Source organism: Echinops telfairi, unplaced genomic scaffold (genome assembly GCF_000313985.2).
Source record: "Echinops telfairi isolate 266 unplaced genomic scaffold, ASM31398v2 ScPeMD7_2;HRSCAF=8, whole genome shotgun sequence".
Lineage (NCBI taxonomy): Eukaryota > Metazoa > Chordata > Mammalia > Afrosoricida > Tenrecidae > Echinops > Echinops telfairi.
Genome location: NW_022103898.1, coordinates 23,202,690 through 23,216,364, shown reverse-complemented (window position 1 = coordinate 23,216,364; position 13,675 = coordinate 23,202,690). Strand labels below are relative to the sequence as shown.

Sequence of the window (13,675 nt, the reverse complement as noted above, 5' to 3'; positions counted from 1 at the left end):
AAGGAAGATCTGAGCCCTTCGAGGACAAGATGAGAATGGCAGGCTCAGTCTCTTGCTACTGAAGAGAAAGACGTGTCTAAACCAAAGATATGTTCTGCAAAGATCCCATTCTTTGTCATAGATGTTTGCGAACTGCCTGGGTGAGACCACCCACACCCACCCTCCCAGGCAGGAACACAGCCCTCTGTGGGATTCTCTCTGAGCCCAGGGCCATGTCTGCTGATAGGAACTCCCACAGTGACTGACTGCCAGCCAGCGGGCATTTAGAAGGAGCAGCCTGCACGCTGTCTGTGGCTTGGTGGTGTAAACGCTAGTGGAGCAGTGGGCCCAGGAGGGGCAGGCAGAACCAGCAGGGACAGGGGGGCAGCCAGCTGTCACTGGAGACACAGGACACACCAATCTCAGGTCGTGGTTCTGGTGCCGCCCCTGCAGGATATCCTGTCATTCACAGGACGCATATATACACCGCTGAGGGGCTGGCCCGATTTCACTAAGACCCTTGGGTTTGGCCATTTTTCCTGTCAAGAGGCAGGCCTCACATAGCTGCTGGCTCAACCCAGAAAAAGGAAGGGGGGAGCCTTGAGACGCAAACATTGCAATGAGAAAGAATTTCCTGGAAGTTCATGAAACGTCTTTAAAATAGATCAAGAGTCCTGGCAGGTGCCTGGCACCAAGTTCCTCACCATGCTCCAACACCTCATCATTTTTTCCCTTGGATTAGTTGGACAGAGTTTCTGCTCCCTGGCTGGAATTACAGGGCAGGTAAGAGGACGCCTTTTTTATATCATACATCCATATCTTTTTTAATGCACCTTTTCAGGGTGTGTTTGAAACCTTGCCGCTTGCTTAGGTGGTCATGGGTCTTATCTGGGCTTCAGGACATGAAGCAAACTTTGGCCCAAGATCTTTCAGAAGGTTTGCGACTCCAGCTGGTTCTATTCTTGTGCTGAAGCACCACCCTCGGGTTCTCTGGATTTCATGGGAACCGCCCTCTTTCTAGTGTGGCTTTGGGTCTCCTGTCTTTCGTTTGTTTCCATCGGCTCATTGCTGGGGACACCTACCATCCCACATCCCCCAAGAGAAAGTCACTGTGGTTATAGAGAGAGATCCCCGGAGGCTGCCAGGGGTGTGCATTCTCCCAGCTGTTCACCATAAGGCTGGTGGTTTGAACCCACCCAGCGACACCAGGGAAGAGAGACCTGGTGCTCTGCTTCTGTAAAGCTGACAGCCAAGGAAACCTGACGGAGCTCAGTTCTGCTCGGCAACGTCCCGGGGGCCAGGAGTCTAAAAGACTCTGTGGCAATGGGTTGGGTTGGCTTCTTTTGGGGAGCTGTGTTCTGGCAAATTCTAGGGTGGATGATATCTAGCTGAGGAGCATGGGTATCGGAGATATTGATAAATATTCCCTCTCCCTTCCACAAGTTGACCCCCAGCAGTCTTCATAGGGCTCTCAGACCAGGACTCTCCAGCAGCCTCACCAGAAACATCACCCTAAAGCCAAGCTGAGCATCAGATCCGCAGGGAGGAGGCCAGCCGAGGGGAGGGGTGAGAGTGAGCTGGAAGCTGATTGCGGGGAGGGGGGTGTTTGAATGTGTTCCACAAGGCATGACTACTGCTCGTTTCATAAGAAGATTTAAACATGCTTCTGCGCCTGCTCCTGGCAGCACGTTTTCCAGCACCAAGTTCACTCCAGTTGGCTGGACTCTGATAGCGCTTCCCAGGAAAGCAATGGGAGATGGAGGTGGCATAATGGTGAAGCTCGGTCTCTGTAGTCAGTCAGGTAGGAGCGAGTTTGAATGGTGACTTTCCTCGGCTCATTTAACAAATCTTTCCCACGGACCATCACCAAATGCCACAATGCACTCGTTGTTTGACCTTGAGCAAGCAGCCTAATCTCTCGGACCTTCCTGTTTCTTACCTGACGTAGTTGTTGCTACGTGTTGTCATAGTGACCCTAGAGGACTGGGTGGAAGTGCCCCCCATAGGGTTTTCTAAGCTGTAATCTTAGAAACAGCTTTTTCCCTCCTGCTGAGCCCCTGGTGGGTTCGAACCCCTGACCTTTCAGTTAGCAGTCAAGTGCTTCACCGGGGCACCTCCAGGGCTGCTTTCTCACCTGACAGTGCTCCGTGGGTTGTGGCTGGTGTGAGGTGACATCCAGTGGGTTCCCTACATGAACTAGAACGAAACACTGTGGCATCAACCATTATCCTCCCTGACCTCTGAGCCCGTTGGGGCAGCCACTCTTATCAGTCCATGTCATGGAGGCTCTTCCTCTTCGGGACCACACCTCCACTTGACCAACATGTCCACAGTAGGTGAGACCGAGTCTCACCATGAGTGAAGTTATCACCATTTTCATGACCACAGACTGTTTTATTCTGGCTCAGGAAGTAGGCTTGGCTGACGTGTCAAAAGGCGTTTACTTTTCAGAGAGAGCAAGTTTGTAAAGGGGTCCTGGTGATGTCGTAGGTTGCCCGTTGGGTTGATAATCACGAAGACAACAGTTCAAGACCGCCTGCCACCCATGAGAGAAACATGAAGCTCCTTACTCCCATCACAATGTAGTCTCTGAAAGTGACAGGAGCCATTCTCACCTGTCCTATAGGCCGATAGAAGTCAGAAACATTTTCTTTCTACTTGAGCCCTTGGCATCCGCTCATTTCCCACCCCACCCTACCTCCTCCCTCATGAATGCTTGATAATTTATCCTTTTTTTTTCATGTCTTACACTGACTGCTGTATCCCTTCACCCATTTTTCTATTGTTCGTCCCCCTGGGAGGGGATTACATGGTGATCATTGTGATGGGTTCCTCCTTTCTCCCCCTACCTTCCCCTTACCCTACTGGTATCACTACTCTCATTATTGGGCCTGAGGGGTTGATCTGTCCTGGATTCCCTGTGTTTCCAGCTCTTATCTGTACTAGTGTACATCCTCTAATCCAGCCAGATTTGTAAGGTAGAATTAGGGTCATGATAGTGGAGGCTGGGTGGTGGTGGTGAGAAAGCATTAAAGAACTAGAGGCAAGATGTTATGTTTTGTCAGTGCTATAATACACCCTAATTGGCTCGTCTCTTTCTTGTTTTGAAAATGATGATGGCAACATATGTACAAATGTGCTTGACACACTGGATATTTGTATGGATTGTGATAAGAGCTGTAAGAGCTCCCGATAAAATGATTTTTTTAAAGAAAAAAGAAGTCAGAAACAACTCGCTGGTAGTGAGAGTGAGTATGGGTGATAGACGGAGGCACTGCCCTTAAAGGGAATATTAAGTCTGATCTACTAAGAAATAAAAGCCCCAATGGTAAGGTCACTACATAGATGAGGGGACTTCTAAAAGTTCCATTACCTTTTTTATCCCACAAATTTTTTGATGTGCCCTCATTCTTATCTAAATGGAAATTCGTTATGGAAAGAAAGCCAGAAAATCAGACCCATTTCCATCAAGTCAGTTATGACTCATAGGAAAGCTGTGTAGAGTTGCTGAGGTTTTGTGAATCTGGACGGGAGGAGGCAGCCCCAACCTGGAGAGAGGAGTGGGTCTGAACTGTGGAAATGCGGTTAACCGTCCACCACGTACCCACCAGCACCACCAGGACTACCAGTGTGAAAGAAACATAGAGGTCAAATCGTGACAGTTAAACAAGGTTAATTAAAAATGTATTTAACGATGACCTTATTATTATTTCTTGAATGAAATGATTAATAAAGAACACTTTATTTCATAAGGACCTTTCCAATGGTCCCTCATGATTATCTTAAAACAGAACAAAGGGGGGTTGTTTTTCTATAGGCTACAGGGGTACGTGGGAGAGAAAGGAGCTAAATGAGGAAGCAGGAGAATCAGAAGACTATTAATTCACAGTGTGATCTTGGGCAAGTCCTTGACTCTCCCCACACTCTCATTTCCATTTTCTCCTCCTTACACTGGGGATGGCAGTACCTTCCCCATCCATCTTTAGAATGCTGATCAAATAAGATATCGCTTTTGAAGTAACGCTGCCATCACTGTCTTGGAGAATGTAAAATCTCCTGCAGAGAACATTCCATTTTCCAATGGACTTAGACATAGTTGTGACATCTCCCCAATGCCGTGCCGAGGACTGGGGCTGAAAGATGAGCTGAAGGTTGACAAAGAAGGATGGGACATGAGCCCTGTCTGCCAGGGGTTCCTAAGTGGAGAGAAATGACTAACAAAATGTGCTTCATGAGACTAACCACAAGAACAAGAGAAGTTGGGGGGAAAGAAGAGATACAGGTGTAGTGTTGTAGAAGACAAAAAATTAAACAGGATCTGGGACAATATACGTTGTGTGTCAAAGAGGTAAAGCTAGGCATAAGGTGTTCAGTGGCTACCTCCTCTGGAGTGGGGAACCGAGTCCCTGGAGAAGGACATCATGTTTGCTAAAGTGAAGGAGCAGCAAAGAAGAAGGCCCTCCACGAGATGGATGAACCGGTGGCTGTACCAATGGGCTCAGGCACAGGAACCATTGTGAGGATGGCCCAGTGTGTCATTCTATTGTGTAAAAGGTCGCTGCGGGTCAGAACCAACTCAAGGGCACCCAACAGCAACAATCGAGGAGGCAAGGAGAGGCACCAAGGAACCACAGAGGTGAGGGTGAGGAAGACTTGGAGGGACCAGCACGTACAGCCTCTGATATGACATGGATGGGCTATAGTATTTAAAGCTCTCAATACCTGAGGAAAAAGAAGAACCCATTACCACGGAGTTGATTCCAACTCAGGGTGACTCAGTGTGTTACAGAAAAGAACTGAGCTTTGTATGGTTTTCCACCATTCTTCCATGGTGCTAACGAATGGATTCAAACTCCCAAACTTTCCATTAGTAATGAACTGAAAGTCATTTGCACTACCCAAGGGTCATTATAAGCTTGAGGGTGTATATTAATATCTTCCTCTCATTGAAGAGAGTGAAGGGTAAGAAATTCACTCAATGTTCTCCACTTGTTAGGTGCCATCCATCGAGTGAGTTCAGGCACATAGAGACCCTATGTACAACAGCGCAAAACAGTACCCGGTCCTCACCTGCCTTACAATGGCTGCTATGTTGAAGCCAATTGGTGCAGCCGCTGTGTTCATCCTCTGCTTTAGTGAGCAGGATGTCCTTCCCCAAGGACTGGTCTCTCCTGACAACATGTCCAAGGTCCATAAGGCAAAGTCTCACCATCCTTGCCTCTCAGGAGCACTCTGGCCTTACTTCTTCCAAGTCAGATTGGTTTGTTCTTTTGGCAACCCATGGGACTTTCAGCACTCTTCTCTAGCAGGATGCTTCAAATGCATTGACGCTTCTTCAGCCCTCTTTGTTCAGTGCCCCACCTTCTTCACATGCATATGAAACCATTGAATCCTTCCTTCAAAATGCTAGTTCCTGAAATGAATGGCAGAATGTTGACTAGCTCGTTTTGGTGCAGTGACTCTGTGTCTCCTTCCCATCTTCTTTTGACGCCTCCTGCAGCACTCGATAGTTTGCTCATAAAATCTTTCCGTAGGCAACTCGGCGATGGAATTTTCTTGAGCTCTTTCAGTTTAAGGTATGCTGAGCCTTTTCTGCCTTTTTGTTTTTCTAACTCTAGGTCCTTTCAAATGTCATGCTATTTGGCGTGGTCTTGTCAAGCTACCCTTTGACCTTTTCTGTTTGGATCCCCGTGTTCATCGTGTCTTCCACTGGCCTTAGCAAGTTTCGGTCTTTTGTAACACCCACCTTGACCTTGTCTTTTCTTTCCTGTCTTGCTAATGACCCTTGGCTTTTGTTCATGAATGGTGTCCTTGATGTCCTCAGGTCCCTGTCATTAGTGTTCAATGCAGCAAATCTGTTCTTGAGATGTTCTACAAATTCAGGCGGGATAGACTCGACATTGGATTTGGGCTCTCATGGACTGGTTATCCTTTTCTTCAGTTTCAACATGAACTTGCATATGAGCAATTGGCAGTCTGTTCCATACTCAACTTTGGGTCCGGTTTAGCTGCTGATACTGATTTTCTGCAGCATCTCTTCTCACAAATGTAATCGATCTGATTTCTGGGTATTCCATCTAGAGAAGTCATGTGTATAATTCATGCCCTCTCCAGCTTCATTTCTGTCACCAACTACTATTCCTTCCTCTTTATTTCCAACTTTTGCATTCCAATTGCCAATAATTATCTATGCATCTTGATTGCATATTTGATCGATTTCAGACTAAAAATGGTGGTAGAATTCTTCAGTTTCTTCATCACTAACTTTAGTGGTCAGTGTATCAATTTGAATAATAATTGTATTGATTGTATTTCCTTGAATGAGAATAGATACAATCCTATCACAGAGAGAATTGTACTTCAAGGTAGATGTTGGAATGTCCTTTTTGATGGTGAATGCAACACAATTCCTCGTAATTTTATCATTCCCAGTATAGTAAACCATATGATTTCCTGACTCAAAATGGCCAATGTCAGTTTATTTCAGCTCACTAACACCTAGGATAGAAGCCCTGATGGCATAGTGGTTATGAGTTGGGCTCCTAATTGCAAGGTCAGAAGTTCAAAACCACTAACCAGCCCAAGGAGAAAAATTGGGCTTTCTACTTCCATAAAGAGTTACAGTCTTGGAGACACACAGGGGCAGTTTTACCCTGTCCTGTGGGGTCATAAAGAGTCAGCATTGCCTCGGTGGTAATGACTTTGGTTTGGGTTTGGTTCTTCCTTCACTCGCAGCCATGGAAGATATTGATCCCAACATTCTCTCCAGATGGGGTTGAAGCTGTAGGTCAGTCCCTCCCAAAAAATCTCTGTGTTATCCCTGCCATCCAACTGAAATGACGCTAATAAGGAAGATCTGCCAATGTGACATTTTTGAAAGGCTTTGGTAAAGGGACCTGAAGTTCTTTTTATGTTTACACAGGCAAACAGATGTGATATTAAGTCTTTCATGACAATCAGAACTGAATGCCGATCCTGCCCACTCAACTTTGGAACCAAGTGCCCAGATGGGTTTGTCAAGATTACCAATGGCTCTGTAGGGGTTCGAGACTGCAGGTATTGGTTATTTGATACTAATTATGCTTGACTGGAGGAATTCGGGAGATTGGGAATCTAAGTGAAAATTTTTAGTTTCAAAATCTACAAAACATTTCTATGAATGTTCTTACTCTAAAATTACACTGGGCCCAAATTTATTATCTTGTGTCTATGGCCTATGCTATTATTGATTAACATTTCCATACAATATTGGAAAAAGTCACTAGAGATGCTGTCTTTGATTCTAAAATACAGTGCTGACATGGTAAGTGAGCATGAGTTTGTAATAGTGTGGTAAAATTTTATGCAAAATTAAAACATAACTAATTCATTTCTGAATTAAAAAACAAAACAGAACTGAAGTGTTGACGAGTAGACCAAGTAAAAGAAATGCTGTGTCTGGCTTCCTGGCTGCACTTTTGTTGCTTGCACTACATTGCCCTTCTTATTTTGTAAATCTGAATGTTGTGTCATTCAGAAAGGGTCCAACAGGCATGTCACAACTAGCGATGGGTCCTGAGATTATAAGAACCCAAAAGAAGGGGAGCAAGAGAACTACCATACGGTTGCAGTTTATGTGAGTGCTGCAATCCTGAGGACCTCTTATGATTCAAACGCTTATAAATCCAGACAATCTTGCAAAAGACATCAGGTAGACTCTGCTCATCAGCTCAAGGTGCAGCCAGGAAGCCAGACACAGCATTTCTTTTACTCGGTCTACTCGGCAACACTTCAGTCTACTCGGCAACACTTCAGTTCTGTTTTGTTTTTTTAATTCAGAAATGAATTAGTCATGTTTTAATTTTACACAAAATGAGAACTTACCACACTAATACAAACTCATGCTCACATACCATGTCAGCACTGTATTTTAGAACCAAAGACAGCATCTCTAGTGACTTTTTCCAATTAGCTGAGCTGGAATTACCAAGTCTAGAGGCTGATTGACCCATCAGTGATAAAGGGGGCACATATTTGCCATCAATTTCTCAAAGAGTTACATAGCACTCGGGGTTAAGATTATATGGTTGCTTTCCTGAGAACTCTTTTCTCCTGGCTAATGTTTCATTCATGGCTAAGGGGGCACTTGGTTATGGTCCACTCACTACACACACACACACACACACACACACGATAAAATCGCTGCATCCATCTCCATGTTTTAGAATTGAAGACTTAAATCCGTCCTTCGTTTATGTCGTAACAGACCCAAGTTTGGTTTTTGAGGGAACGCTTGGCTCTGCCCCTCAGCTCTCTGTTTACTTGCCTTTATGCAAAGCTGTCTCTATCCAAATTCTCAGAAAATGTTGCCCTGTCCCCACCTTGACTGCCCACAAAGTATATTGTTCTGCCCTTACCAACTATGGCCCGTGGGCTGGCTCAGGAGTACAACCTTAAAGGTACTAGCCACAATTTTTATCAAATGTCCAGTTGAAAAGAAACTATATTACTGGAGGATTGTTTTTTGATCGTTTCATGTCTAACCCTGGGACCAGTCTTTACTGCAGAGACCCATGTAAACAGACAATAACCTTTCACCTCCATAGAATGGTTATTCCAGAGCTGTACCTTAGCTGCTACAAGAAGCTGTTCTAAGGGCCGTGATGATGTCCACATGAGAGCGTAGCGGCAAGTTGCTTGCTCCATGACACCACCTCTGCCACAGAACGTTCTACCTCGGCAGGAAGTGCAATCAAGGCGCTGATCCCAAGAAGCGACCCATTTGTTTCCGTTCCACAGATAACGTAACTCTCGCATGTAGCGCCAGGCTATTTAGTCTGGTTTGAGCCCCACCTCTAGCATATGCCTACGACTTAACATCATTTATCTACCAGCTTGGCTTCTGACAACAGTTTAGATATTTTACCCCTATTTTCATCATGCCTTGGTTGTTAAGTTACTTATCATTTAAAATCATTTTGATTTGTATTCTACTTAGAACGCCAAATGTGTTCTACACATACATATATGTGCATACATGTATGTCTATAACTAATAATATCTGTTAATCTAGGTAAGTTGCTGTAACAGACTTGCGGGATGGTGTAACACAGGAAAGAGGAGTCAGGAAGGTCATGAAAAGTCATTAGGTTTCAAATGCTCACACTTCCCAGAGATGGGGCAGTACTGCAGGCCATGACTCATGGTCACACAGGAGTTTGCACCTGGTGAAGAGATAACAACAAGCTGACATTATAAGAGAAGAATTATGCAGGGCAAGAAGGGTGGGGTTAGCTAGGAAGTGAGGACTTCCTGGGAATTGGGCATTTACAATTATTCCCCAGCCTCTTTGAGCATAGGGCTGTCTCAAGCTGTTGAGTACCTGGGCCTCGGATGACTAGTATGGGTACATAGTTTATAGCGGTCCAGGAGTGTGAGAACCTGGTAATGGGCATAGCAGCTGCTCATAACGGAGAATGGATTGGCCTTCATCTGAAGCCTCAAGACTGTGTCAAGATAGCATTTTAAGGAAATGATACTTCTTAAGTGTAAAGAATACATGAAAATCTAGGGCAGCACTATCTCCTAGAATTAAATGCATGGCCTTGATCATGGGTGTTCTTTCTCTCTTCACCCTCAAGGTACACATTTGAGGTCAGAGGCTACTCTCGAGCTCTCCCCGGATGCCGCCATATCTGTAGGAAGGACTACCTCCAGCCTCAATGTTGCCCAGGATACTGGGGCCCAGACTGCATGGGTAAGTGGTACACACTTTTCTTGGACTTTGATATTTGCTTCTCGGTGTCCTATTTATAATAACTCTGGATGAAGGAAGACGTATCAGAGAAGAATGTGAGCATCTTTTTCTAGAAAGCTCCATTTCTATCTATTTGCACAAAATCTTTTTTTTTTGTCCTGTCGAGTTTTATAGAGAAATTAATTTTCATGAAGTTATAAATCTCTCTTTAGGGGAAGTCTGTAACAAGTCAGAGAAGTGGGTAATTGGAAGAGACACTTGTTTGTATTAATATTACATATACGACCAAAGAGAAGTGAGACTACTGGGCTATGCATTCTTTTAAGCAGGTTTATTATAATTGCAGTCTCAAAAGCCAAAGCCAAAACCACTGCCATGGAGAGTCTCTTCTGACTCATGTGTAGCAGCCAAGGTGAGAGCAGATTGTCCTTGCGGATTGCCGAGGTTGAAATGGTTTATGGGAGCAGACAGCATCATCTTTGTCCTGCAGAATATCTGGGGGGGTTGGAACTTCTGATGCTGTGATTAACAGCCTAACTATAACCCACTATGCCCCCAGGGCTCCTTACACTCTCTAAGCCCATAGGAGTTTCATGGGCTGTTTTTTGTAATTAGATCGCCGGGGGTTTCTTCCCAGCCTGGCCCTCCACTAAAACCTGTTCAGCATCCTAGCCACAGGTGGGCTTCCCCTGACAGATGGGCAGTGGCTGAGCATATGATGCATTGACCAGTTATTAAATCCATGTCTCTTACTTAGGAGGCGAGAATTCTGTGATCAATGCACAATATTTGATACTTTGAGAGGCCCATATCATCTGATTTAATACTTAGAATAAATATTTGACATAGATATGCCTATCCTCAGTTTTCCTATTAGGACTTAAAGGCTCAGAAGGGTTATCGTTCACTGAGTTCTCTTGGGCTCTAAGTGATATAAGCAGGTTCAAGGTCAGCGCTGTCCTGTGTCCCACTGCTGAAAAAGAGACCCTCAAAAGAGGGTTCCAAATTCTCTTTTGATAGTTATGTCCTTCCAGTCAATGCCAAGATGATGGTCTTTGCCCTGAAAAAGTCAAGGTTTTGGGGTTTAGAATATTCTGTCCTCGCCCTCTGTGTTAGTCTGGGTTGACTAGAGAAACAAATTCATAGACACTCATGTGTATAAGAAAGAGCTTCATATAAAGAGTAATGGTACATTAAGAAAATCCTAGCCCAGTCCAGATCAAGTCCATAAGTCTGATATTAGCCCATATGTCTGATATCAATTGATAAAGTCCTCTTCAGTCTCATGAAACACACACCATGATGCCAAACACAGGAAGATCACAGGCCAGTGGGTGGGAACTCTTGTGGATCCAGTGGTGGTAGAGGCATCTCAGCGCTGGCAGGGGTCTCCACATGGCTCCCTCAGATCCAAGGCTCTAGCTTAGCTCCATGTGTCTTGTCCACAAGAATGTCTCACAGGGACTGAGCATTTATCTCGCCTCCAGCGAGGTATTTATCTCCTTAGCACCTCCAAATGAGGTCATCAAGGTACAACCTGACTGTCAGGCCAAACTCCACCCCTTCACTCTTCAGGCTCAAATTGACGACACATTGTGTAACTACCACCCCCTCCATAACTTACTCTCAGCTAGCTTTGACCCGAGTGTGATTCTAAGCACACCAGAGACAAGCACACAGATGTGACGTCCTTTAAAGCGATTGACCCCAACTTCCAGATTGCAAGGACTGGATATTCACTCTAGGGTTCGTTTAGCATCAAATGTGGTCACCATGACAGCCAGCTTTCGTAGCCTCCTGATAGAACAAAAAGGACCTTTAGCTTTCCTTTTCTTGTTTTCTAACTCACCAAAATTAATTTGTGACTCTAGTATAGGAAACACACTCTAGATGAGAAAAGGCTTGGTCTCAAACTCAGTATGAAAGCCACCATCCCCAACACCGTACATGATGGCCCACAGAGGACAAACGAACCCTGGGCCCGCTCCTCAAAGCCCTCAGTTTAAATGAACTCTAGCACTCGTTCGTTTGGGAACTCATTTCCTGCTCACACCTCAGACTCCGTATCTGTCAGATGGGAGTTAAAAGACCTCTACTAGAAACTAGCGTAAAGATTTGAACATGCTAATAGAGTGGACATAGTTGGAAAGATCGAGATCATTTGTTGGAAATAGATCTCCAACAAAGAAGGCCCTTGTTAATTGTTTTAAGAATAAGTGAATGAATGAAACTCAGGCAAAAAGGACTTCTGATACTGAAAGATGAATAAAATCGCACCTTTTCTCTGAGCCCTGAGTAGAGAGAAGGGTGGCTTATAAAGGGGGATGGTGGGCCATTGGGAGTCCTGTGGTAGAATTCTCACCTTCTTTGAGGGAAATGCACATGTGATTCCCAGGCAACATACCCCATCGTACACAGCCACCACCTGTGTGTCAGTGGGCCTGCAATGATGCTGAACAGGGTTCAGTGTCACTTGCAGACAAAGATAGGCTAGGGAGCAAGGGTTGGAGATCTGCTTCCAAAAATAAGCCAGTAAACACGGGAGCTCACAGCAGCTCGGGATGGGGCAGTGTCTGGTTCCGTTCATGGGACGTGAGTTGGAAGTACGGAGTCATGGGTCTGCATCTAATGAAAACAACCAACTTGCAAAACATGAGCATGCAAACAGGGCTCCCACATCCTCCCTGATTCCATTCTACTGCATTGTGCTCTTGAGCAGGTGAATGTGTCTGAGCAAAACACTGACTAGTCCGAAAGGTCCCTGAATGTTCAGGCATTTCCTTCTGATAGAGTTCAAGGCCAGAGAAGCAAAACATGGAAGCCAAGGTCCCCACCAAGGCCATTATTTCTGCTGTCCCCTCCTGGGGGCAAGGGGCCACTTCCCGTTATCTTCATCTGGCAAACATACTACATGTCTCGAAAGGCTTCCTTCCTGGAGCTCAGGCAACAGATCTGTCCTCTGCTGGGCTGGGCCTTTCGCCTCTTGTCAGCGTGATGACAAATGGGGCCTGCCTATCGCTTTACATTTCCGCCAAGATAGGCCAGTTGGGAGCTACTGACACGTGGCCCTCTCTCTTACTGAGGAAGCACGTTCCCAAGCTCCCACACGGCCCTGGTTCTGAGGCTAGGGCAGCAGCCAACCTCCTTTTTATAGTTTTGTTTTCTTTGATCTGTTTTAATTGTGGCCAAATATACACGTCACTCTCTGGTGCAACTATTTCTGTATATAATGCAGTGACCTTAATTGCGTTCTTCATGCTGTGCGACCCTGGGCACAACCTTGTTGGCCACCATTCACAGAAAGGCCATGCCTCTTACACAAAATCTCCCTGCCCCCTTTCTTCGTCTCCCTACCCCCTGGTAGTCATGAATCATCTTGGGTTTCTATAGAGTTGCTTATTTGAGGTAAGTGAGATCATATGATAGTTGTCCTTGGTCCACTGGTGTATTTCACTCAGCATAATGTTTTTCAAGGTTCATCCATATTGTGCTAAGCATCTGAACTTCTTTCGTCATGCATGAAAAAAAATGCATCCCTACCCAACCCCTTTGACTACTCAAATCTTATTTTAATTATCTCTTATTCAAATTCTAAATTAAGTACCTGATCTCTACACAAAGCTTGGAAAACACAGGCCAAGTTTATAAATATCCTTATCAGCTGTCACCTTTTAAAATGTAGGAAACATGAATTTTAACTGGGGGGAGGGGATATCCATCCTGCCAGGAGAAGGTGTTTCCATCAGGCTAGAACACGCTGCTCCCTAATTAAAAGTGGCACTGCACCGTCACATCTGCATTTGGAAGCTTCCTCATTAGCACAGAAACATATTTTTAAACCTTGAGAATTAGATCACATTTGAGAAACCAGGATTCTATTTGAGGAGGAATAGGCAGCCTTGTTTGGAACATCGGTTCTTCTTTTTCCATCATCAGCATTAGCACCAAGTATAGAAAAAC

General features: G+C 45.0%; 1 protein-coding gene across 1 annotated transcript in view; it reads left to right on the top strand.

The window, feature by feature from the left end:
* Positions 1–684: 684 nt before the first annotated feature.
* Positions 685–13,675, top strand: part of STAB2 (stabilin 2) — a 166,892-nt gene continuing 153,901 nt past the window's right edge. Inside the window, exons 1-3 of the mRNA XM_045291191.1 lie at positions 685–762; positions 6,902–7,035; positions 9,600–9,715. Coding sequence (XP_045147126.1) covers positions 685–762; positions 6,902–7,035; positions 9,600–9,715 — 328 coding nt within the window. The remainder of the gene's footprint in view (positions 763–6,901; positions 7,036–9,599; positions 9,716–13,675) is intronic.